Source organism: Conger conger, chromosome 2 (genome assembly GCF_963514075.1).
Source record: "Conger conger chromosome 2, fConCon1.1, whole genome shotgun sequence".
NCBI lineage: Eukaryota > Metazoa > Chordata > Actinopteri > Anguilliformes > Congridae > Conger > Conger conger.
In genome coordinates this window covers 31882601-31909748 of record NC_083761.1, presented here as the reverse complement: position 1 = coordinate 31909748, position 27148 = coordinate 31882601, and the positions used below count along the sequence as shown (strand labels likewise).

Genomic DNA, 27148 nt, shown 5'->3' with positions numbered 1-27148 from the left:
TTGGAAGACCCATCCACGACCCATTTTCAGTGCTCTCACTGAGGGAAGGAGGTTGTCGCCCAACATTTCCTGGTACATGGCCCCATTCATCCTCCCCTCGATACGGTGAAGTCGTCCTGTCCCCTTAGCTGAAAAACACCCCCAAAGCATAAGGTTTCCACCTCCATGCTTCACAGTGGGGATGGCGTTCTTGGGGTTGTACTGAGCATTTCTCTTCCTCCAAACACGGCGAGTCGAGTTGATGCCAAATAGCTCTCTTTTGGTCTCATCTGACCACATCACCTTCTCCCAAGCCTCCTCTGGATCATCCAGGTGTTCTTTGGCAAACTTCAGATGGGCCTGTACATGTGTTCCAGCAGAGGAACCTTGCGCGCGCAGCAGGATTTTAATCCTTCACGGTGTAGTGTGTTACTGATGGTTCTCTTCGTGACTGTAGTCCCAACTGTGGTCATTAACAAGCTCCTCCTGTGTAGTACTGGGCTGATCCCTGACCTTTCTCATGATCATTGATATCCCACGAGGCGAGATCTTGCGTGGAGCCCCAGACCAAGGGAGATTGGCTGTGACTTTGCGTTTCTTCCATTTTCTAATAATTGCTCCAACAGTTGTTAACTCCTCACCAAGCTGCTTGCTTATTTTCTTGTAGCCCATCCCAGCCTTGTGCAGGTCTACAATTTTGTCCCTCATGTCCTTAGACAGCTCCTTTGTCTTGGCCATGGTTGAAACGTTGGAATCTGATTGATTGTGTGGACAGGTGTCTTTTATACAGCTACATAACGATGTAACGAGTTGACACGGGTGTTTTGGGTGATGAGTTGAGATTAGGAGTGCTTCTTAATGGAAAACTAACTGGTCTGTGGGAGACAGAATTATTGCTGATTGGTAGGGGATCAAATACTTATTTCATGCAAAAATATGATAATAAATTTATAAAATTTATATGATGATGTTATTGTGGATTATTTTGTGATATTCTGTCTCTCAATGTTAAAATGTACCTATGATAAAAATTCTACACAGTTCCATTCTTTGTGAGTGGGCAAACCTACAAAATCAGCAAGGGATCAAATAATTATTGCTCCCACTGTATATGAAATTAGTGCTTTTTCAGTTTCATTGGACAGAACAGTGTAGAGAGACCGCAAGAAAGGGAGTGAGAGAGGGGACGACATGCAACAAATATTGGAATGCAGCCAACATCGTGGCTCACAATGAGCTTGTGGATGGTGCTCTCCAGGCTGTGCCACCGAGACACTCCAGCAAGGAACACTTTTGGCTGAGCTATATAAGGCTGTCCGGTTTGTAGTCTGTTGTTGGCAACAGCTTCCCCACCACTCTGTCACACACATTTTACTCTATACACGCACAAAAACCAAAGCTGATCTAGAAGTAATTCCTTATTTATTCACCTTGAAAGTTACACTAATTTGCTGTTCGGAACACAGTTGATTAAAGTTGATGGGTTTAATAAAATTATGAACAGTGTTTACACATAATTATAGCCTTTATTTTTCAACTTTCCTACTTAGTAATGTTGCGTGCAAAATTTGTCCAATGATGTATTGCTTTATTTATTTTTATGTAGATACCGCATATTGGAAAGCTACGTTCTGTTTGCCAGTAGTTTGAATTTGCGTGTCAACGAATAAACAGAGTCCTCTGAAACGCCAGCTATGGAAAAACAATAAGCCATAGCCTATGTGGACCACAGCTACAGACTCGCACTACAATACTGCAGCTTTTAATTCCCTGTCGCCCAAGGTATCAAATGAGCCAAAATCACAGAGCTGCTGTCAGGTATGCTGACGATACTACAATAAATGTTTCTCCTGAATATTTTTTCCATTGAGTTCCAGAGGAAAATTTGTCAGGAGAAACAGTTCTTGTCGTATTTACGCCATATCTGGCTGCAGCATGATGGTTTCAGGCTCATTTGATACCTTCAGCCCTTGATTACTTAAAGCCATTCATCCAACACGTGTTACAACCTGTATCGGCATAATTTACTGCTGAATCTAGTCCCACCCCCAAATTCCCCTTGAGACCCATTCAAATGCAAAGAGTTGCAGTATTGCTTGTTGGACGACCTGAAAATAAGATATCCAGACTCTGATGATGTTGATAGGTCACAGACATCAGGAAGTGATGGAATGCGAAAGATATGCCACCAAATGCAGAACATGACTATTTTATTGTCAATTTGTCTCAAACTTTGAAATGGGGGACTACATGTAAAAAGTGCTGTAATTACTACATGGTGAAACGAAAAATACCCCAAAAAAAGCTCAGTCTGCACTTTGACCATGTATTAATTGTTTGATTACAAACCAAGAAAATAAAATATTAAATCAGAAAAAGCAGAAAAAGACAAGGTGACCCCAATCTTTTGAACAGTAGTGGATGTCACATCAAAAATATGCCTAAATTATATTTTATAAAACAATGATCAAAGCATATTTTGCAACTGGTTCATTTTAGTGGTGAAACACAGGGGTCAAACTAGGCCTACATGAGATGGCATTCATTAATAATTAGTATGGTGGTGCCCAGTCAATATCCGTTTTCAAATGAAGGTTGGATGGTTGACCTGTAACAGAAGAAGACAAAGATCTAAGGGGGAAACTTCACTGCTGGAGAAACCCTCTTGTCCTCTGTAGGACTGGGTTGCACATCGCCTAGTTATTACTTAAATTCCTACTAATACTCTGTTTTATGCATTAATAACATAAATCGGTGACACCGCAAATATAAGCTGCAATGTAATTGATAACTAAATAGTGAAACACCTAGATCAATTAAGTCAACTGTAATCAAGTAGAGGATATGGGTATGATATTTCTGTAGTGATTTAGCCAGCTACGATGCCAAGTGGAAGTTTGTAACCGAGAGGAGATAACGTTTTGATTGTTGGTTAATTACCCACTCTTTGTAGTGTAATGATTTTACGCCCAAATCCTGATGGGATATCACCAATTATGATACACATGTAATGGTACCACATTTATTAGCTGATTTTGTTGTAAAATACCTTGTGGCAAGTTGCTAAGCCTCTGGTTTGGACTTTAAACTCAGCTCATTTTCCATAATCCATTATATTCTTGTGTAAGATCTTGCCTACTTACAGTTGCTTTCAAATATATTGGAACACCAAGGCCAATTCCTTTGTTTTTACAACACACTGAATACATATGGGTTTGAGATACAAAACCACTGTTTCATTTTACATTACATTCCATTACATTAATGGCATTTGGCAGATGCAACGTACAGTTGACGTTGACTTAAGCAGGAGACAATCCTCCCCTGGAGCAATGCAGGGTTAAGGGCCTCTGACGTTGCGGGTCCCAGTCATGTACCTTAACCACTACGCTACAGGCCGCCCCCCGCTTCTCCCGCCTCGGGAGATCTGCCAGGCAGCGGGATTTTTAGTTTTTTCCCCAGTAATTACTTGTTGTTCGCACAACTATCACCAGGTGATATATGTTGGCGCACTAATCCACAGCAGTCTGACTTGCTTGCAGGTTTTGACAGTAGGGGGGCAGCTGTGCCCTTTTTCATCATGAGAAGTATTCATTATCTATCATGAAAGATCTGAAAAGTCTGTTTCCGGAAGTAACCAACAGTACCTAAATACTCACCAGAGGGAAACATGGTTATGTTTTGTTTCTATTTATACAACTCCGATAAAGTTTTAAACATGGGTTAATAAGGGGTGCAATTTCTGTCTCTCTTTCTCAGAATGTAGACAATCCTGGTGAAAAATAGACGGGCTTGTTGCTGGAAAACCTGCAAAAAAACTAGGTTTAATGTTAATTCATGAGGATGTCATGTACGTAGTCTGTATAAACCACCTGGTGAAATCGCACTCAGCCAGCAGAAATGAGCTCAGCTGTTGTAAGCCTGCTTCTTGTCAACGAACAAGCCATCTCCTCTAATTCCTTTAGAGCAGTGGTTCTTAACCTGGGTTCGATCGAACCCCAGGGGTTCGTTGAAACAATCTCAGGGGTTTGGCAGGGGTCATAAAATATATACCTATGTTTTGATGAAATCATATTTTATTTTTCCAATTACGAAGGGTTCGGTGAATGCACTGATGAAGCTTGCAGGGTTCAGTACCTCCAATAAGGTTAAGAACCACTGCTTTAGAGCAAGTCTGGCCTCTTGCTGATTAATTTCATGTAGTCATGGAAAAAGGAAAAAACCAAAAGGGCACATCCACCATTTCCACCGGTGACTCACCTCTGTTGGAAGACGGCCCCCTTATTCTTGCCAGGGCCAGCCCAATTGTCCTGCCTTCTATGGCAGCGTGCACTCCTCATTTCACGTGTAGTATAATTTAATTATGTGTAGAAAATAAAGAAACAAAAGAAAAACCACGCAAAACAAAATCCTCGGTGTTCAGTTTTAATTCACTTTGTCAAGTAAGTCTTCTGTTTATCCTTCACAGCTACTCAGGCAATTGTCCCCCCCACCCAATGAAATCAGAGGTGGTGAGAGTGCATGGGTGTGGGGGACAACATGTTTACCATTTGCTTGTTGACTTCTGTCTACTGATGATTAATATAATATCTTCACAGCTACTTGCGTCAGTTCAACAATATGGCTATTATTAACATGGCCGACATAACATTGAAGCTAGGCTAGGCTAGGCTATATCCATTTGTAAAATGGGGATGAATACACACCTTCCCAAACACTCTGAAATCCTAACTCTCCTGGCTCATGATCAACAGAAATGTAAAAAAGAAAAGACCAAGAAAGGAAAGCTGAATAAAAAGAAAGAAGTTAAAGTGGAGGTTGAGTGTGATCCACCTGTTCCCAAGAAGAAAAAGAAAGATGACACTACTAAAGGAAGCTCAAAGAAGAAGTCCAATGATGTCAACAGCAACTTGGATAATGGAACGCCAGTAATGAAAACTCCATCTCATTCCAGTGAAGAGTCCTCCAGTGGCTCTGAACATGATAATTCAATCAAGGTAATTTGGGTTTTGAGAAATGCCTGATTTGACTTTGTTTCTTCAAAAAGACATTTTGCCATTGTAATTCTACACAATCAGGTTCTATTCCTCAGAACTTCTCAGTTTTTGACTTGTCTTCTCTGTTTGCACTTCATTACTATAGGAAAATAAGTGCATTGGTACTTTTGAGAGATTTTCACAGTTGTAGTAACTTTAAGTTTTCTGTGAGTGTTTGCAGAAGAACCTTCAAGGTGTCTTGAATGCAAAGTTGACTATAACTGACCAGCAAGAAGCTGAGACCAATGGGCACTCTGCAGGGGCCAATCTATCCCCTTCCATTGAGGAGGCCCCCTCTAATAGTGGAGTAGTGTTTTTAACATTACTTCTTTTTCCTCTGTACAATGACATTAATGCATCCAAAGCTTTACTGACAGCACCATGAGAAAAGCGACATCGGGTCGACGTAGCCGCTCTGTTGATCTGTGGAAGGTAGTTGTGATGTCACACGGAGGCAGTTTGCCCTTTACTAGGATGTAGCAGCAACATACTGCTGCTTTGCTATATAATTTATTATTTGTGTCAAAATTATCAAACAAATCAATTTTTCAGAACTGTTTTTTTGTTTACTTTTACATGCAGGAAGAGACTCCGGAAAAGAAAGAAGGTGCATTCTCCAACTTCAGAATCTCAAAAGAAATGATAAAAAACCTTCAAGGTATGTCTAGCTTTTACGCAGGTATTTTGTAATTTGGGGGCGACATTGGCTCAGGCTGTAAGAGCAGTTGTCTGGCAGTCGGAGACTTGCCGGTTTGATCACGCCCTTGGTGTGTCTAAGTGTCCATGAGCAAGACATGCAACCCCCAAATGCTCCTGACAAGCTGCTTGGTGCCTTGCATGGCAGGCATTCACCATTGGTGTGTGTGTGTGTGTATGAATGGGTGAATGATAAGCATCAATTATACAACGCTTTGGAAAAAGGTGCTATATAAATGCCAACCATTTATGATGTTTGTCAAAATGATGTTTGTCAATCCCCATTGTTCTCCTCCGTTGAATGCACTTTTCCTTGACTTATTTTTCCTCTCCCAATAGGACGAGGTGTGTCGTACCTATTTGATATCCAAGTCAAAACCTTCAACTCTGTTTACGATGGAAAAGACGTGGTGGCACAGGCCAGAACGGGCACAGGGAAGACCTTCTCTTTTGCCATTCCCCTTGTTGAAAAGCTACTGGCAGAAACTGAGGAGAGGAGGAGAGGCCGAGCTCCAAAGGTGAGCGCTTCCCAATACTATTTGGGGGCACCATGCTTGTTAGATGCCAAATTTTACAAAGAGTCAGGTCCAAGGAATTGGACCTCTCCCTGGGCCTGACTCCCAGCAAAGGAATTTTTTGTAAAGAGATGTCTTAATGAGCTTGGGTAAAAAAAAGAATTGCTTGAATTTTTGATTCAGTAATGATTAATATTTGGTTTAAGTGATATTTCGTAGTTTTCGATGCATAAAAAAATTTCATGCTCCCTAATATTCCTCTCAGAATTGGTTTACCTGAAGTATTGCATTTCTCATACATCTTTATAGAATTATGATGTCACATCTCATCTTTACATTAATTATTTTAACAGGAATATGCAATATACCCAGTTTTGAGGTATTCCATTTTACGTGCTCACCATCCCTGCAACCAGCTACTTCATACATGCCCATGCATGCAGGAGTTCATAGTTATAATTTCACTAAATGATTTCAGAAATGTTATTGTTATGGATTGATTATTATGTGTTTTTTCCATTGTTCTCTTCAGTTAGGACTTGGGTTGGGTAGTACGACAGTACTACCCTATGCCGAGGTATAAAGAGGAATAAAGATACTGTCTGTTTCCTTACCATCATAACATTTCTGTTGTGCATACAGTGCAGTCCATACATATTTGGGCAGTCATATAATGTCTGCCGGTGGCACGGATGGTGCAGTGGTTAGCACTGCCACCTCACAGCAAGGAGGTCCTGGGTTCGAATCCCCGTTGGCCGGGGCCTCTCTGTGCGGAGTTTGCATGTTCTCCCTGTGTCTGTGTGGGTTTCCTAAATTGCCCGTAGGTATGAGTGTGTGAGTGAATGGTGTGTGTGCCCTGCGATGGACTGGCGACCTGTCCTGGGTGTATTCCTGCCTTTCGCCCAATGTATGCTGGGATAGGCTCCAGCCCCCCTGCGACCCTGTTCAGGATAAGCGGGTTAAGATAATGGGTGGATGGATATAATGTCTGCCCTTTTTGACTCTTTACTGCAGCACATTGGAGTTGAAATTAAACAATTAATATGAGGTCAAAGAGCAGACTGTCACCTTTAATTTGAGGGTATTTGCATCCATATTGGGTGATTCATGTACGAATTGCATCCCTTTTATAAATAGTCTGCCTGTTTCAGGGGACCAAATGGAATTAGTTTCTGATTAGTCAAATGTTTTCAGCCACTTTCTTCGTAAAGGTATAAGAAAGTTTCCAGTCTGTTGATTCTAGACTTTTGATGGCCGTGGAGTCTGTTCTTGGTGTTTGTCAATATTGTGCCACAATAACAGTCAAGGAAACCATTATGAGAATAATTTTTTTTGTTAAAATGTATAAATAGGCCTTTCTCCCATTTAAGGTATGTTAGGGTTCCTGCTGTATAAAGTTTTATATTTGTTGATAAATGTTGTTACTGCTGTAAGCCTCAATATTCTGGTGTTGTAAATGTGTAACATTTGCTATTTCATTTCTGATGTTTTTCACAAAAGAAATTGTTAGTGTCACATGGGACATTTATCCCAATAATATTTTGTGGTGTGAAAAGGATTGCAGTTGAAGTGCGCCCACTGTGTCGTAGGAGACTATATAGCAACGACCACATAAATTCAGCATTTTGAATAGCATAAATCCAACTTTATTTTTAAATTGGCAGGTAATGCCAAATACCATGCTGAAATTTGGGGAAGTTTTTATGGTAGCAAATTGTTTACTGCCCAACCTTAGTTAGGACCTTACTTACTTTAAAAAAAATGTTTTGTGACACCTCATGAATGTTTATCCTGAAGTAATTTTTAACAAGCTCTTTTTTTATCCAGGTCCTGGTCCTTGCACCAACCAGAGAACTGGCTCTTCAAGTGTCCAAGGATTTTAAAGATATCACAAAAAAGCTATCTGTGACCTGTTTCTATGGTGGCAGCTCCTACGTCCCCCAACGTGAGTTCCTCTTATGTTCACAGAGCAGGGTTTCCATGATATAAGCCTGCCACACTGATGTGGTCAAACATCAGTAAATGCCAGCCTTCTATGAAATGTGGACTTGACCAATTGTTTCAGGGTCTTGATGGTAGTACTTCAAAATGTGAAGAATCAACAGTGCTGGGTTGGGGTTCAGAAGCCCAAGTGTGTGTGCAATACCATGAAGAAGTATTTGACCCTTTCCTGATTTTTTCTGTTACTGTGATTTGTCACACTGAATGGTTTCAGATCTTTTGACAAAATGCAATATTAGACAAAGGGAAAATATTATGTTATAAATGTAGGCAGCACGGATGGTGCAGTGGGTAGCACTGCCGCCTCACAGCAAGGACGTCCTGGGTTCGAATCCACGTCGGCCGGGGCCTCTCTGTGCGGAGTTTGCATGTTCTCCCCGTTTCTGGGTGGGTTTCCTCCGGGTACTCCGGTTTCCTCCCACAGTCCAAAGACATGCTGGTTAGGCTGATTGGAGAGTCTAAATTGCCTGTAGGTATGAGTGTGTGAGTGAATGGTGTGTGTGCCCTGCGATGGACTGGCGACCTGTCCAGGGTCCTGCCTTTCGCCCAATGTATGCTGGGATAGGCCCCAGCCCCCCTGCGACCCTGTTCAGGATAAGCGGGTTAAGATAATGGATGGATACTTCACAACAACAAAGTTGAACAGTGTATAGAAACAAGCTTATCAGCTAAAAAATAGCCGTTACCTTTTTGGCTGTTAGTATTTAAACTTGGGATGGTGTAATTGGAGATAGCTAGTTAACCCCCTTATTTATTTGATCAAACACAACAAGAGAGTGGAAGGCCTACCAGCTTTCTGATAGCTCTTCAATTTTCGCACACACACACAGTATGACTTAAATACAGTTTTCAGTATACTGCCCCAAAGGGGGGAGGAGTGGGAAGGAAACAAACAAAAAGACACGCTTCTGGCTGCTAACTTTTATCAGTATTTTGTCTTCACTGTTACCCCTTGTTGGCCTTGTTGCAACAAATTACAAATCATACAAATCATATTTCCAGTTTCCAGTTACGTTCCCCTCATGTGTAAGTTAGCGTCAAGTCGACAGCGTGGTTGCCAAGCTTTATCTGTTGGTTGCTATGATGCATTCTATAAGATACATTCCCTTGATGTGTATGGTAGCGTCAACTGGCCTGCGTGTCTTTTTGTGAACAGCATATGCTTAGTCATTACTCTAATGGTGAAAAGCGCTAGTTTGGCATCTCCCTATCATGTAAAAGTAGGCTAATTTGTTTCGGCCATAAATTTAATTATCTGTAGGATTGTTTTGGTCCAGATGTTTTCGGTAAATATTTAATTTGAATACCTTTTTTACAATTGAAAGTCTATGAAACCATGTCTGGAACAAGTACTGTCCTCTCAGGTCCACTTTGCACTTGTTCTTGTGTTTAATTTGCACTTTGTTGTACGTCGCTCTGGATAAGAGCGTCTGCTAAATGCCACGTAATGTAATAATGTAATGTAATGTCTCCTATCTCTTATCTGAGGCCTGGAAGAATAAAGTTTAATAAAAATGCTGAGGCTTGCCATTTACCTAGTTAACTATAATTGACAAACAATTTCGTCTTTATTACTACGTAGCTGAGTTGGCAAACTCGACTGTGTTCATTGCCTATAGCTTGTTGGCTAAATGGTAGCACTGTAAGCCTGCCAAGTAAATTTTTGCTCAGATCGTTCTGATGGAAAGTTGAGTGTTTCACCCACACATGAGATTTTTTGCAGTTGTACATGGTTCACAAATGATTTTTTATTAGCTACACACTCCATCCATTCTATTTCACACAATTACCTACTGTTCCCTCCATAATGTTTGGTACAAAGACCATTATTTTAGATTTGTAATACAAAAAATGTGGTTAAAGTGCATTGTCAGATTTTAACATTTTTTTACATTTTCGTTTCACCATGTAGAAATTGTAGCAGTGGTTATAACCAATGTTATGTAAATGAAAGTAGTCATGTTTAGTATTTTGTTAGCATATCTTTTGCATGCAATGACTGCTTGAAGTCGATTCTTGAACATCACTCGTTGCTGGGTGTCTTCTCTGGTAATGCTCTACCCGGCCTGTATTGCAGCCATCTTTAGCTGATGCTTGTTTTGGGGGCTCGTCCCCTTAAGTTATCTTCGGCATACGAAAGGCATGCTCTATTGGGTTCAAATACGGTGATTGATTTGGCCACTTGAAATTGAACTATTTTCTTGCTTTAGCAGTATGTTTGGGATCATTGTCTTGCTGTAGAATGAACTTCCGGCCAATACGTCTTGAGGCATTCACTTGAACTTGAGCAGTATGCACTTCAGAATTTAATTTGCTACTAACAGCTATCAGCAGTTATGTCATCAATGAAGATAAGTGAGCCAGTATCTTCAGCAGCCATACATACCTAGGCCATAACACCCCACCACTGTATTTCACAGATGAGGTGTGTAAGGGATATGCCTCTATCCAATTGCGAGGATTGATAATTAACATGCATCCGTCTTCATGTTGATGTTGTCACACGTGGGGTGCCAAATAACATGGGATATATGGTTATACCATCCTTATACAGATGGTGGCCTAATTTAAAATATCAGTCTCATAAAATATTTTATAATTAAATTGGCAATGTCAGTTAATAATTACATTATCATTAAAATTCCTCATTAATAGTTCATCACAATACTACACATTCAGTTGATATGGAATTAATATAAATGATTCAGCTAAGAAGGTGAAGGGAGTTTTTTTTAATTAGCAGAAGCCGACTTCATTCAATACAGGAGTAATATTAATACAAACAACCTTGGAAAATAATACAAAGTTTATTATACACAAAGTACCGAAGAGGGCAAAGCACAATTCACTTCAGTGATGTACAACAAACTGTGTGTGTGTGTGTGTGTGTGTGTGTGTGTGTGTGTGTGTGTGTGTGTGTGTGTGTGTGTGTGTGTGTGTGTGTGTGTGTGTGTGTGTGTGTGTGTGTGTGTGTGTGTGTGTGTGTGTGTGTGTGTGTGTGTGTGTGTGTGTTTGTTTTTGCATTGGGTGCGCATGCTCGCAGTCATGTGGGGAGTTTGTATGTTCTCCTGCATGTGTGTGGTTATACAGGCATGCATGCACACCGTGGACGCATGTTCAAGGCAAACAAAGAAGCTATACATGTATTAATTACTTAAGCTTAGCTTTGTACTTTGCCAAGCTAGCATAACTGCATTATAACCTTTTCTTGTTGGCTGAGCTGCAGCAGTTTGATTACTCAACAAATATGTCAATATTTTCTATTGTGTTCTTACAGACTTCATAGGCGAGATTGGAGACAGGGCAATTTTTTCATTTTATTATAAAAGAGGTATTAAAATTCAATATTTTCCCAATACTTCTGGACCCAAACAGTCAATCTCATAACCTAATCACTCCATTTTTTTGTATTTTTTCTGTGGTTGTTTAATCAGCTTGGGTTTTTACCTTGAAGTCAATGGACAAAAACCTGTTTTGCACTCATGCTTCACTGCCTAGACTCACCTTTTCCAGTTTCTATTAACGCTGTATTCCTCAACAGTGTACTAAAAGGTGCTGCTTGCCAAAAAATATTCAAACATTCATTTCAAGTGGTTTAATAATATTAGGCAGCAGCCTAGGATGAATTCTGAAGTAGATATGCTTCGATCCCAATAAATGCCCCAAAACTCGGTGCTAATTAACCCTACAAAAAGTCACTACAGAAAATTTTGGTTAAAAGATGTTTCTTCTAATTTTAGGGTGGACTAGCCCTTTCATGACATTTGTTTTGCAATTCAACATACGTTTACCTGAATTTTTCCCTGCAGTGGATAGCATCCGCAATGGCATCGATATCCTTGTGGGCACACCAGGGCGTGTGAAAGATCATCTTCAGAACAACAAACTGAACCTGTCCCTGGTGAGGCATGTGGTCCTTGATGAAGTCGACCAGATGCTGGACATGGGCTTTTCTGAACAAGTTGAAGAGATTCTAGCATCTTCCTACAAAAAAGGTAAATGCAAAATATTGAACATGGAAACGAGGCATTCGATCAGAAATAATCTTTCTTACGACACCTCTTAGATTTTTAACAAATGTTTTATTCATGGTAAGCTATATGAGAGTGTTAAAATGTTTCATGAACCAGAATGTTCAACCATTGAGGAGACAGGGGCCCTCAAATGGCCCCCCACCCTACCTAGAGATACAGATACAGACACTCTTATCTTGAAAAATAACGATAAAGGTTTTCCTTTGCCTACCAGTATACTTTTTTCTTAATGATGTTCCAAACAGTTTTTGAGATTTTGGCAAGCCTATTGTTTGGCCTATGTCTCTGCCTGTTTGTTTCTTATTTTGCACCATCATAATTGCCTCCTTGATTGTCAGTAGCACAACTCTGGTCCTCATGTTGACAAATGCCAATAACAGACTCCGAAGGCGATCAAAAACGATGCCATATTAGAAGTTGTGAGGTCAGAATTGTCTCATTGGCCTTGTGCCGTTTAGGTGACTGATACGCCGGGATGTTGTTTCAGATTCAGACTGCAATCCTCAGACCCTGCTCTTTTCTGCTACCTGTCCCTCCTGGGTGTATGATGTGGCCAAGAAGTACATGCGGCCACAGTTCGAGCACATCGACCTCATTGGCAAAAAGACAAAAAAAACTGCCACCACAGTGGAGGTATGTGGCTGGGATTCACAGGGAAACCAGCTTGTGGCTGGTATGAAACAGTCATAATGGCATTGTTCATCGTTTTGTTTGCTTATTAGATTTCAAAAAGTTTATTTTTGTTGTCACTTCCTGTTATTTTACAGCAAAAATGTGCATGAAATTAAAGGCATACTATGCAGGATTTTTGCCTTGAAAATATTATAAAACAAACATGCTCAGTCATTACTATGATACATTGGCAGCCTGTGTTCTCTTCTGCCCAGTACCATGCTTGTTTAGTATTTGCTATTTTAAAAACTGTTTGGGACATTTCTGCTTATTTCCTCTCCTGGGCAGGGGACTCCAAAAAAGACTGAAAAAGATGTTGCGGAAGAATTAATGTCTGATAAAAATAAATTGAATATTAGTTGATGCATGTCTGAGTGTGTGTATGTTATAAAAATCTGCAATGCTTCCTTACAGACAGGCTAGAGCAGACTGAAATCCACCGGTATGAAATTAATTGAAAATGACTGCAAATGAGGAACACAAACTAAGAACTTAAAATTCTATCGAAATTAGGCAAGGGCTGTTGCTAGAGTAGCCTACAAAGAAAGTACTACACCAATACTTTTTCGCTGTTGGAAATAAGCGAAAGGAGGCAAATAATTTTCATTTTAAGAAAGATTAAGTCTTTTTTTCAGATTTTGCTTACCATTTGCAGTCATCGACAAGAGTACAAAGCCTTATTGCTTTGCTAATGTCACAATAAGGATTTGTTTCTGATTTGGCTATTTTTCAAGTTTACAATTTAGCCTTTAGTTGGTTATTTGATGTCATTGCCATTGAGGTTGTGGGTTTTTCTTTTTTGGCCCGAAGTATACTGAATTGATAGACCAATTTAACAAAATGAAATACCGGTATGCCTCACAGCAAGGAGATCCTGGGTTCGAATCCCTGTCGGCCGGGGCCTCTCTGTGCGGAGTTTGCATGTTCTCCCCGTGTCTGCGTGGGTTTCGTCCGGGTACTCCGGTTTCCTCCCACAGTCCAAAGACATGCAGGTTAGGCTGATTGGAGAGTCTAAATTGCCCGTAGGTATGAGTGTGTGAGTGAATGGTGTGTGTGCCCTGCAATGGACTGGCGACCTGTCCAGGGTATATTCCTGCCTTTCGCCCAATGTATGCTGGGATAGGCTCCAGCCCCCCTGCGACCCTGTTCAGGATAAGCGGGTTAGGATAATGAATGAATGAATGAATGAATACCGGGATGTTTTTCGACGTCACACTCGAGTTCCGAATGTTACAAATCTACTGACAGCTAGCCAGAATAACACATCTTTTTTTATAGGTGGGTAGCTTTGTCATCGAGTTGGTGGGGTTGAGAATGGGAATGTGAAATGTTGTTTGGTTGTAAACACAGAAGGGAAGCAAGAAATCCTTCATAGTATGCCTTTTAGAAACATCGAAATGGTCGGGCTTATCGACATTTACAAAATAGATTTTTTTAATAAACTACATAGGCTACTCAGTGTGGTACGCACAGGGTTAAAGGTCTGCTGCATATTAATGGTACCTCAGTGAATAAATGGTGAAATTATTATTTGAACTTTACTCAGCAGGAGAATATGCGTACACCCATATGTATCACTTGACATATACAAGTGATATTTGACGTATGACGTGTATCATCATGCATCATAATGCAAAAGGAAATTCAGTTTGTTTTCATTGACCATTTCTCTCCCCTGGTCTAAAGCATCTGGCTATCGCCTGTCACTGGTCTCAGAGGGCGGCGGTCATTGGAGATGTAATCCAGGTGTATAGTGGCAGCCATGGCCGCTCCATAGTTTTCTGTGAGACCAAGAAGGAGGCCAGCGAGCTGTCAATGAATACCTCCATAAAACAGGTACCAATCTGCTCCTGACTGTGCACTTCAGTAATGGTGTTAGAATCCTCATAAAATATGGAAGCATATCTGTATCAGGATTCAAATGCAAATCAGCAATCGTATTTTGTTTTTCGATGTGCACAAAATGCATGCTATAATTCTAATCCCACTTTGCATTTTACTTTTCAATTTAATATACACATTTCATCTGACCATTTGAAAAATTTAGATTAAATTTATTTCACCCTCTGACACATCCCTGTCATAATTTAAATGAAAAAGGATTAAAATAATTTGTAATGGCAGTTTCTTGTTGTAACCTCATTATCCATGACAAAAATGATAATTCGATTAATAATTTCATTTTCATATTTTTGTGGTACCAGTATGACAGAAATCAAATCAAATGGCATTTTTGGATTTGTATTCTAATCCTGTGGTCACCTACAATCCCTGCCAGAATTGAAACTGAGAATGCAATCATCCTTTTTTGAGCGGTTGAAACCAAAACGAAAAAGCTTTAGGCCTATGCCATTTCAACTATAAAATGGTAGCCTGTTTAACCCCTTCTCACAAGCCATGAGTAGCATGAATTCTAATAAAGCCAAATTCTCTGGAAATGTCTAAACTATTTATTTTTGAATGGTCTCATATTAATGTAGAATGCTGATTTTTGCATTCGGTGAGCCTTAAAAGTATGAAAATACTGTACACTGAGCATGTTTAGCGATACCGCTCCTTCCGCTGTTACAGTAACCTCCCTGACAGGCTCTTCAAAGACTTAAACTTTGCAATGTTTAAATAACAAATAAAACGATCAATATATTTTTTACAATATTAATACACATTGTTAGGATTTGTAATTGTTTGCTCATAAGAAGATGCAAGATTACAAAGTGCTAGTGTCTCAGGTAATTTGGCAGGCTCAGAAATTGCATTTACAAAGAAGTGTCCCAAATTCACCCAATGTCCTAAAACATGCAGCCCATTTTGATTTTCCCTCCTTTGTTGGTGAGTTTGCTACTGAATAGTTGGCCACATTCCCACTTTGGCTATGAACACCTCTTGACTATTGTCTGGCAGTGGGGGTGTTGAGGTGCTTTTCTCATCCTACATAAACATGAATCTGGTTAATCGGCGTAAGACTCAACTTTCATAGCGTAGTTGATGTCTACTAATTTTATAATGATCTAAATCAAGATGTTCTTGCTAATGGATGGGGTGAGGGCCTATACTGACCAACTGCAATACCATTTCTGGTCAGCTCGTACGTTGGCCCATCGTGTTCCAAAGAACCTGTACAAAATGTAGATAACAGCAGTCATTTCTATAAGTATGCAACAGCGAAACAGACAACAATGATAATTCCTCCAGAGAAATCCTATGTAAACCATGGACGTTCTATCAACGTTTCCATAAAATAGGTTCTGCAGAGAACTACGAGTTTATCACTTTCAAACGGTATATCCTGTTACCGTAGATTGTTAATTGCACCGTGAGAAAATGAATGAATGCATAAACTACCCACCACAGCATAACCACTGTCCGATGAGACTTAAAGGGTTAAATTATGACAGGGTTATGTCATAGAGGGCAATAAATTGAATATGAAATTGATTTTGCTTTAACATTTAAAAAATGGTAAAATAAAGTATGTACATTAACTTAAATGAAAACACAAAGCATTTTTGTTTTATGAAATGGTTTTCAAATGTAAACAAAATGTGATTGCATTTGAATGTTGTGGTGGATTTGCTTCCCTGTGTACACAAGGTGTAGAACAAAATTTTCGGATTAATTTTATTTATTTATTCAGATTTGGGTAGCAATGTGTGACGATTACTTTTTTTTTCTATTCCTGCGCACCACAGGATGCCCAGTCATTACATGGAGACATTCCTCAAAAACAGAGGGAGATGACACTGAAAGGATTCAGGAATGGGTCCTTTGAAGTCCTGGTAGCCACAAACGTAGCGGCTCGAGGGCTCGACATTCCAGAAGTTGACTTGGTCATACAGTGTTCTCCACCAAAGGTAAGGAAGTAGCATAACTCATTGCAGTTACACATTTGCACTTGTACAGTATAAATGCTTTTGGCATACCCATGTGTGTTCTGAGAATTATCAGAGATTACACTTTTTCACTTAGTCAAAAATTAGGACACCCCATGAAATATTAGGTCTTTTGATCTCACCATGGTGATACAACTCACTTCAACAATCAAGAGCAAACTAAATGTCTGAGGATTTAATAATACAGGCTCAGTTGTATTTGTTTAGTTATATTACCTCCATCTCTCAATATTGTTAAAATGAAGATTAAATGTCCATATGTTTAAATATGTAAAAAAAGACACCCCATTAAAACCTTTGTCTATCTTCTTCACATGACTGTATATGTTCGGCCTTGTAATTAAATATTGTGAAAAATGTGTATTATAACTCAAAAGAAGTCACTTATTTTGGATGGTAGGTACACACTAAGTAGTGGTAAACAGTCTTTACAATAATTATTTTAGTGTTTACAACAGTTTACCATGAGGTTGCATTCCAAACTGCACATTCTGCCATGCGCCAAGAGTAGTATGATACACACCCCCTCTAGTTGGTTAATGGAACTAATAAAAAAAAAATCATTCTCCCTATTTGGGCTGTTGCAATTAATGTATGCCAATGCATCAGTTCCAATGTAATGCATTGACTTTAAAAGTTTAAAAGACACCATTCATACTTGATTTTAGTGCATAGATAGGCTGAAGAGAAAAACAGCTTGGACTATCTTTTAACTCTCAATTAATTGATCTTGACATCTAGCTCATGCACGCTGTGGCAACATGTACAGCATGTAGGACTGAAATGAATTACACAGGTGACTTGACTTAATATGGTTATAACAAAGCTGAACTAGCTTTGTACTTTTTCCAAGTTGCTTAATTGCAAATATGCTCAACAAACCAAACGAATATTGTGAATATTTTTTTTTTGGCAAACCTTTCAATACACTAAAATATAGCATACTAAAATGGTCATAAGTGGCTACTTAAGCACATTCGTGCCAAAACAATGAAACAATATTTAATCTTTTGTTCTGTCCAAAAAATATTATTTGAGTTATACATGGAAAATGGACTGCATTTACTTAATTGCACTTTACAGTTGATGCCTCTCATTCACCCATTCACACAAACTGACACAACTGACACAACTGACACAACAACAGCAGTACCAATCTGCTTGTCGGGGTTAGGTGTCCTGCTCAGAGACACTTTGACACACCCAGGGCAGGAGATCAAACCGGCAACCCCCCCGACTGCCAGACGACTGCTCATCTCCTGTTGCCCACAACAGAGTTATCAGCCTGCTTTAGTCTGTAGCGCTGATCTGTACATCTGTAGTGCTAAATTAAATGTTTATTTTTTTATGTTTTTCAATGCGGAATTGTTCTCTTTCCAGGATGTTGAGTCTTATATCCACAGGTCAGGGCGAACAGGCAGAGCGGGCAGGACAGGTATCTGCATTTGCTTCTACCAGCGCAAGGAAGAGGAACAGCTTCGATATGTGGAAAACAATGCCGTGAGTGTTTTTCAAGCAAAATAATGTTGGATTAATCCGAGACAGGAAAGCTTTCAAGCAGTGGGGTAGTCATCAGGGTGGCATAGGGTGGTTGTTGCAAAATATTTTCTTGCTACCCTGCTTGCCTCCCCAGTTCTCTAAACTAACTGATATGAAAGTAGTTTTTATATCTATCTATCTATCTATATATATATATATATATATATATATATATATATATATATATATATATATATATATATATATATATATATATATATATATATATTATTTTATTTTATTTTATTATTATGAAATTATCATTTTTTCCAACTTGGTTGTAAATCCCCATATTAGCCAGTTGAGATCCAGTCCCCTTCTCAGAAATGTATGCATATCTGCCCCTCCCCCTCACATCCTTTGTCGCAAACACTGTTCTTCTCACTTAAATGCAGAGTGAGATACTCGTGCTGTATGGTGCATGAATGTCGCCCCACCCAATGAAATCTATGGACGGTGGATCGGTCTGAGTCAATTAGTTTGTTAGCTTATTCATCACTCTATAGTAATATGTGTGCCTCAGTTTGGTTTGACCTACTGCTAGCAACCATCCAGGAACTGGTTTCAATACTGAGAGTTTCCATCACAGGTCTAGCATGTAATGGTATTAATACACTCACCGAGCACTTGATTAGGAACATTTTTACTTTATTACACCTACTTATGCATGTGATTATCCAAATAGCCAATTGGGTGGCAGCGGTGCAGCGCATACAATCATGTAGATACAGGTTAGGAGCTTCAGTTAATGTTCACATCACCCATCAGAATGGGGAGAAAATGTGACTGACCGTCACTGACATCATCTTGTCACAAGTAGCTAGCAGCTAATGTATGCTTGTTTGATGCTTATTCATGATTATGGAATGAGTTCATAAAAATATATAACCTCATAGCTTGTGCATTATCCTGTTTATACCATGGTCACTTGCCAAAGAATTAAAACGAGCGCATTCACTTTTATATTGTTTTATATTGTGCTTTCAAAATGAAAGGCTATTCATTTTGAGTTAACATCACCTAGCAACCAGACATTTATGCATTCTAGTCCCATCTTAATTAAGTAGCAAGCTAGTGTTATGTTAGATTCACTGTCATTCCTATAACTTGGCAGTAAAATTAAATGTGATCTTTGGCTCATGCTCATCTTTTTTTGCGTCATGGAGAGCTAGCTAGCTAGCCATCTATTCTGTTTGCTTTAAAACTTCAGCTACACTCGTAGCTATTCTTGTGATGTGTGTTCACTCCATGTATTAATTTTGAGTTATGTAAAAAAAAAAAAAAAAACGAATCAAAGAGGATATTTTGTCATCTACTATGTATAGAATAATGTAACTATACATTTTGAAACTAATAGAAATATGCTTTTTTTTTTTTTGGGCAAGCATGAGCCTGGGGATTATGCAATTTCAATGTCCTTTGCCGTAGTGTTGTTCTAAATTGAACAAACAAATCTTTTACGTACCCAACTGTCAATGGTATGTACTTCAGCTAAATTTCAGAGTGACATATGGCAAGGCTCAATATGGCGGCCATACTAGCCCAAACAACACCCCCATCACCATGTTTCTCAGATGAGTGGGGTGCTCTGGTTCTTGGGCAGTTTTTTAGCCTTCATACTTTGCTCTTGCCATCACATCACAAGGCCTTTTCCCAAAACTTGTGAAAAAGTTTTTCTGTAATTGAATTCAAAAAGTGAAACTTTCATATATTCTAGATTCATTAATCTATGAATCTAGAATATGAGTTTCACTTTTTGAATTACGGAAAAAACTTTTCCATGATATTCTAATTTTGAGATGCACCTGTATGTATATACAGTATACAACAGAAGTGAGTACACCCGTGTGCAATATCACTTAAATGTCAAATGATTCAATATTGTATCACCTCTCAATAATTCCATTATTTCTAAGTTGACAAGTAGAGTATTTCCTCTTAGGAACAATAAAAAACAAATACTTTCGAAAGAATACATTGAAAATACAGGCCTCAAAGTAGAAACTCAATGCAACAAAAGTGAATACACCTGTGATCATTAAACCACAGGTATACTCACAAAGGTGAGTACACTTGTGATTTCCAATTAGGCTAATTGCACTAATTACATGAACATGGTTATAAAATGATGAAGTATCTCAGAAACTGCTGATCTCCTGGGGTTTTCATGCACACACATCTCTGAAGAATGGCAGAACACCTCTCCAGAAATTTGTGCAACACTGATATCCTCCATGCCGAGGAGGATTGAGTCTGTCATCAAAAATAAAGGTGGACATACAAAGTATTGAAAAAATAAAAGATTTGAATCTTAGTAATGGAAAGTGTACTGACTTTTGTTGCATTGAGTTCCTACTGTGGGGCCTGTATTTTTTATATAGTAAATATAAACTGTTAGTTTTTAATTTTACGTGATGCCCTCAAGAAGTAGAAGTAATGAAGTTACTGTTAGGTGATACAATTTCGAATCATTTGAATTATCATTGTTAATTCTGTTATAACTTCCTTCCACCCAAAATTGCATTGGGCATGCTACCCCTACATTTTTACCTTGCCATCCTTTTGCCACACCAGGTATGATTTTATAGAATCACCACTGCTTGCAAGCTTAAGATTTGGCATTTGTTTACATTTGTTGTACTGTTGCGATCATTTATGGATTAAAATAATGTTTTTTTGGTAGTAACTTTGCCTTTTAAGCTTATGTGGGCAAACTGGCAGTTGATGTAATTGCATGATGTGAATCCCTGTGTGTTTTAACTGCTTCCTCTTTCTAAACGCACAATTCTATTTTTAAGGGCATAACATTTAAACGGGTTGGTGTCCCATCTGCCAATGAGATCATCAAATCCTCCAGTAAAGATGCAGTGAAGTATGTAACTCGGAATAATGCAGCACTTTCACCACACATTTTTTCGTTATGTTGTTTAGTATGCAATCGTATCATGCACTCAAGTGGTTATTTCGCAATGGAGGCAGACAACTGTCTGTACCGTACATTATGGATACCATTATCTAGGCATTTGTAATGCACCAAGAGACTCATTATGAAGAAATTAAGTCTTAATGCCTTTGAAACTTAATTTTTGGAAATGGATTTACAATGAGATTTACCCTCACCAAGCATGTTATTGGGAACATTTTTACTTAATCGCTCTAATAAGTAGGTGTAATCTTATCAGCCAATTGTGTGGCAGCAGTGCAATGTATACAATCATGTAGATACGGGTCAGGAGCTTAATGTTCAACCATCAGAGTGGGAGAAAAAGTGTTACGTAAGTGACTTTGACCCTGGATTGATTGTTGGTGACAGACAGGGTGGCTTGAGTATCTCAGAAACTTCTGATCTCCTGGGATTTTCACGCACACTAATCCCTAGAGTTTGCAAAGAATGGTGATAAAAAAAACAATGAGCAGCAGTTCTGCAGACAGATACGCCTTGTTAATGAGACATCATAGGAGAATGGCCAGACTGGTCAAAGCTGACAGTAACACAAATAACCACACATTACAACAGTGGTATCTCTGAACACAACGCATCATAACTCAAAGTGGATAGGCTACAGCAGTTGAAGTAAAAATGTTTAAGTTACCTAATAGTGCTCAATGGATGTATATTGTAAAGGTACAATAGGTAAGATTTTTGTGTAAAAGCATTGTCTTTTTAGGCGTTCAGAAAATGCAAACATTTCACTTAAAATGTTTACTTTCTAATGACAGGATGATTACACTGTTGGCAACACTAAATCACTATAGATTAGATGCCTACTATTATCATTCACGGACAACAAGCTGACCAGGCTTGAGCCGACAGTGGCTCCGACTATGATGTAGTAACTGCCAGCGTGCCAACAGTTTTGAACAAAAATAATATAATTGTCCACATTAGTTTTATGTTGATGCGCATGAATTTAAAACCGTGATTAAGCTTTTGATGTTTGACTGCTATGGTAAAAAGAAAAAAAGAAAATACAGTACTGTGCAAAAGTATGAGGCACAAAAATCAAAGTGAAGTTTCTTTGAAGAATAATGAAATGAGCAGTTTCTAAATATAAAAAGATTTACTGTAAAGAGCAGTGAACAGTTTAAAATCAAATCAATATTTGTTATGACCACCTGTCACCTTTAAAACTGCATCAATTCTCTTGGGCAGGTACACTGTCCTGTCCAAGAATATCAGTTGATGGATTGTTCCACCTATTGGAGAAATATGCTTCTGGCTTTCCAGGTAATCCCAGACAGCCAGTGGTCTATTACTTAACATGTTACTTTATTTAACAAAATACAAAAAACTCTTAACATTTATTTATTTTAATAAATGTTTGAAAACAAATTTGTTCTTTTATTCTCACAATAATGCAGAAAACAAAAAAACATCCAAGACCAACTTCATATAAAAAATCTAGGGTGCCTAAGACTTGCACAGTTACTGTATTTAGGAACACATCTCAGCTTTATTTGTCTTGGCACATATCTGTATGTGTGTGAGTGTGTTCATGTGCAGTAGCACCAAAGAATAGGTATTTAATTGTAATTCTATTAATTGCATTTCATAATCACAATCCCAATATCAATCTTCGTGATTATTATTTTTGTCAAAATCGTGCAGCCCTACCCATTTCTGCTTATTCTGATTGATGACAAACAGGAAATAAAACGTCAAACAATTCACTTGTAGTCAAAGTGCAGAGTCTCAGCTTTTATTAAAGTGTATTTTAGTAGTAGTCATGTTTTGCATTTGGTTGCTTATCCTTTGCATACCATTACTACGTGAAGTCTGTTATCAATCTCCAGAGTCTGGATATCTTATTAGGGCCCAAGCACCGTAGGGTGCGAAGGACCCTATTGTTATTGTAAATATTATTATTAGGGCCCAAGCACCGTAGGGTGCGAAGGACCCTATTGTTATTGGAAGGATTATTATTATTATTATTATTATTAGGGCCCAAGCACCGTAGGGTGCGAAGGACCCTACTGTTATTGGAAGGATTATTATTATTATTATCATTATTAGGGCCCAAGCACCGTAGGGTGCGAAGGACCCTCTTGTTATTGGAAGGATTATTATTATTATTAGGGCCCAAGCACCGTAGGGTGCGAAGGACCCTATTGTTATTGTAAAGATTATTATTATTATTATTATTATTATTATTATTCTTTCTCTTCCGTCAAATGGGCAGTTTTGAGGGCCTTGCCATGGCTAAAAAGTCTTGAAATTTTGCCGACACATCAGAAGTGGTGGCCGTCAGGATCTATCAGATACTCAAACCTGGGTGTGGCCGAGGGACTCCACAGCGCCCCCTATTGCGCTGCCCCCCCCCCCCCCCATTGCATTGTTGTCTATTGTGGGCAGGCACTTTGAGCTACATGAACCTAATTTGGTATGCATGTGTGGCTCCTCAATTGAAACACATTTCTCATTCGCATTGATGCAAATATGCGAACAGGAAGTCAGCCATTTTGAATTTTTTGCGTTTTCACATGTACTACACTTTTAAGTACTCCTCCTAGGCGGTTCATCGTATTCACCCCAAATGTGGTAAGAATGGTGTCAAGATAGTCATGATTCTAAATTGCCAGGATATTTTTGATATCTCAAACGGTATGGTCATGGCGAGGCGTACAATTTTTATGTCACGCCGCGCCAAAAGGAAGTGGCCATAATTTTGTGGTTTACATCGTCTGATCTGGCTGATATTTTACAAATATGTTCATTGTGTGAGTATACTCACATCCATGTCCCAAGAAGAAGTCAATGTTATAGCGCCACCATCTGGCAACAGGAAGTGAGGTTTTTATCATATTTCTATGTGTTCCTGCTAGGGTATTCATCACATTCACACCAAATGTAGTGAGCATGATCTTAGGATAGGCCTGACCCTAAAAGCCAAACGGATTTTTGATATCGCAAACGGTTTGGCAATGACGAGGCGTACAATACACACGTTATGAGCGAAAACAGGAAGTGGGCTTAATTCCGTTCTACATCGTCTGATTGGGCTGATATTTTACAGATACATTCACTGTTGGAGTGCAATCACATCCATATCCACATACATCTGGGCGTGGCTACGCAGCGCCCCCTATGGTTCTTTTCTAATATTGTGGACATATACTTTCACGTAAATTCACCGAATATGGTATGCATATGGGTCTCCTCAAGACACACACATTTCTCATTTGCATCCCTTAACTTTTCCAAACAGGAAGTGAGCTATTCTGGATTTTGTGTGTTTTTAAGTGTTTTTTCACGTACCAAACTCTGAAATACTCCTCCTAGGGGGTTCATCACATTCACACCAAATGTGGTGAGAATGGTCTCAGGATAATCCTGATGCTAAATTGAAAGGATATTTCTGATATGTCAAACGGTACGGCTATAGCGAGACGTACAATTTGAGGTCTCGCCGCGGCAACAGGAAGTGGTCGTAATTTCATTCTAGATGGTCTGATCTGGTTGATATTACACAGATATGTTCGTTGTGGGAGTGTAATCACATCCATATCCCAAAAATGACTCAATGTTATAGCGCCACCATCTGGCAACAGGAAGTGGCTTTAATTTTACTCGACATCTTCCGATGTGGCCGAAAATGTAGAAATATGTATATTGTTGGAGTGTAATTAAATCCATATTCCAAAAATGACTCAATGTTATAGCGCCACCATCTGGAAACTAGAACATTGAATTGACCTTAATTTCACTCAACATCTTCTGATGTGGCTGAAAATTTTGAAATAGGTTTATTATTGGAGTGTAATCAAATTCAAAAACCATACACGGCTCAATATTATAGCGCCACCATCTGGAAACAGGAAGTGAGTCTCATATCATTGATGCATTCCAATAGCAACACCAACATCTTCATTGATCAAAGGGGAATTCCTGTGCACACTATACATTGCCAAGGAAGGTGATTATTTCCAAAGTGTGTACATATTGTTAAACATGTCATTGGCACAACTATGCCACCAAGGCGGTTGCGCCCATGGTGCTTGGGCCCGTTCATTGCTGCTTGCAGCTATATTTTTCAAGTTGTCTTACAAGCGATACTAAAACCTCTTCATTTGAATGGATCTCTATGGGAATTGGGGAGTGGATTTAGCTATAAATTAAGCTGATTTAGCTATAAATAAGCTATAAATAAATTTAGCTATACATTAAGCTGATGCAGCATGGAGCACATCTGTTGGCTAAATGGTTTTAAGTCATCAAATGTATCAAATCAATGTATCAAATTAGCCTCAAACCTTTGTTGTTACAACCTGTTAGCCTATAGGGGATAGCAGCCATTCCATCTAATTTCCCTCTTTTGTTGAATTGTATATTTTTGAATAAATACTCTACTTAATTTAGCTTGTGGCTGTTCTTCAACAAGATATTTACGAGTATTTCAAGTTTTGACACCATACAGCAAGTGGTGCTGATGAAGGACACCATGAAAGTATGATGCTTCCCCCTTAGCTGTTTGTCTGTTTAATAAATTAAATAATAATTAAACCCTGTGTATGTTTTGGTGTCATGTGAACATGGGAGCCAAGTCAAATCAGTCATGTATTTGACCATTAATATTGGTAACTTTAATTACCAATTCAATTTCCACATTTTGGTTTGATAGTTTAGATAATAATTTTGGGTACAGGTGTCTTGTTTCATTCCTGCCAAGTATCTGTGATTTCTGGAGTTATAAAGCCATAAATGCTTACCTTGCTATCCATAATGATGTAGATTTGTAGAATCATGTGTTTGTAATTATGGTTGAAATTAAAACTTGCAAGATGGTAGATCTTCAGCAACATCGTTGGGAACCACAGATGTTTGAAATCAGTAACTTGGGTCTTATCGATAAATAATCTGTTTTCTGCACATATCAGCAATGGTATATCTTAATATATCACTCTTCAACCCAGGTATTTGGATTCTGTACCCACGACTGCCATTGATTATTTCCGTGAGGCTGCAAAGAAGCTGATTGAGCAGCGGGGGGCAGTGGAGGCCTTGGCTGCTGCCCTGGCCCACATATCTGGTGCTACCGCAATTGAACAGCGCTCCCTCCTCAACTCCGATGCAGTAAGTTTGAAGCACTTTGATAAGTGGCCTGTGCAATATGCAATATGGAATGTTGCTGGTGTGAATATTGGGCGACTCTTCTCTTTGCCTCAAGTGTCAGGGAAGCGAGGATTGTGTGTGTTTAACAGCAATTCCGGAATCCAGCGGTTTTAACCGTCAGCGCCCTTATTTAAATGTCCAGCACTCTGAATTCTGAAGTGTGTCCAGTTAAAACGCCTCACTTAATCAACATGTAAAATGTTTATTTGATTTAATTTGGTAATTATCAAAGATGTTAATTATTAAATTGCCAAATTCATTTATAGAGCAACCTGTTGGATCAACCTTTAGCAAAGTGCACAAATTGCAACCAGATGAAAATCCCAAAAGGCCCAAAATAAAGTTGAAAATGCAATTAAATTTGTTAGTACAGTTAAGAAAAAGAAGAAAAAGATATGAACAATATCAGTTACACAGTTAACCATTTAAAAAATGGTTTACAAAAACTGATTATATGTCAGATCCCTACCTCGTCTGGTGTCCTTTTTGCGACATGAGTGCATTCGATCACACCGATTAAATTAGGGAACGGTACAATTTGCGCTTTGATGTTGGCTTCACCCGCAGTGTAGGGAAACCATATGTATCGTTGGGTCATTCCAATTCTGCCATCCCACACTGATGGGATGACGAGGCTCCATCATCTTGGGCCGGAAAATCCTTGTGATCCCTGAAC

The 27148-nt window shown here is 38.9% G+C and overlaps 1 protein-coding gene across 1 annotated transcript in view; it reads left to right on the top strand.

Annotated features, from left to right (window-relative positions):
- The window catches only part of ddx21 (DEAD (Asp-Glu-Ala-Asp) box helicase 21), a 33533-nt gene that overhangs the window by 2955 nt on the left and 3430 nt on the right, over nucleotides 1-27148 (top strand). The window contains exons 2-12 of the mRNA XM_061227326.1: nucleotides 4734-4976; nucleotides 5598-5673; nucleotides 6051-6229; nucleotides 8054-8171; nucleotides 12037-12222; nucleotides 12749-12894; nucleotides 14620-14769; nucleotides 16623-16784; nucleotides 18204-18323; nucleotides 21161-21234; nucleotides 26274-26433. Coding sequence (XP_061083310.1) covers nucleotides 4734-4976; nucleotides 5598-5673; nucleotides 6051-6229; nucleotides 8054-8171; nucleotides 12037-12222; nucleotides 12749-12894; nucleotides 14620-14769; nucleotides 16623-16784; nucleotides 18204-18323; nucleotides 21161-21234; nucleotides 26274-26433 — 1614 coding nt within the window. The remainder of the gene's footprint in view (nucleotides 1-4733; nucleotides 4977-5597; nucleotides 5674-6050; nucleotides 6230-8053; nucleotides 8172-12036; nucleotides 12223-12748; nucleotides 12895-14619; nucleotides 14770-16622; nucleotides 16785-18203; nucleotides 18324-21160; nucleotides 21235-26273; nucleotides 26434-27148) is intronic.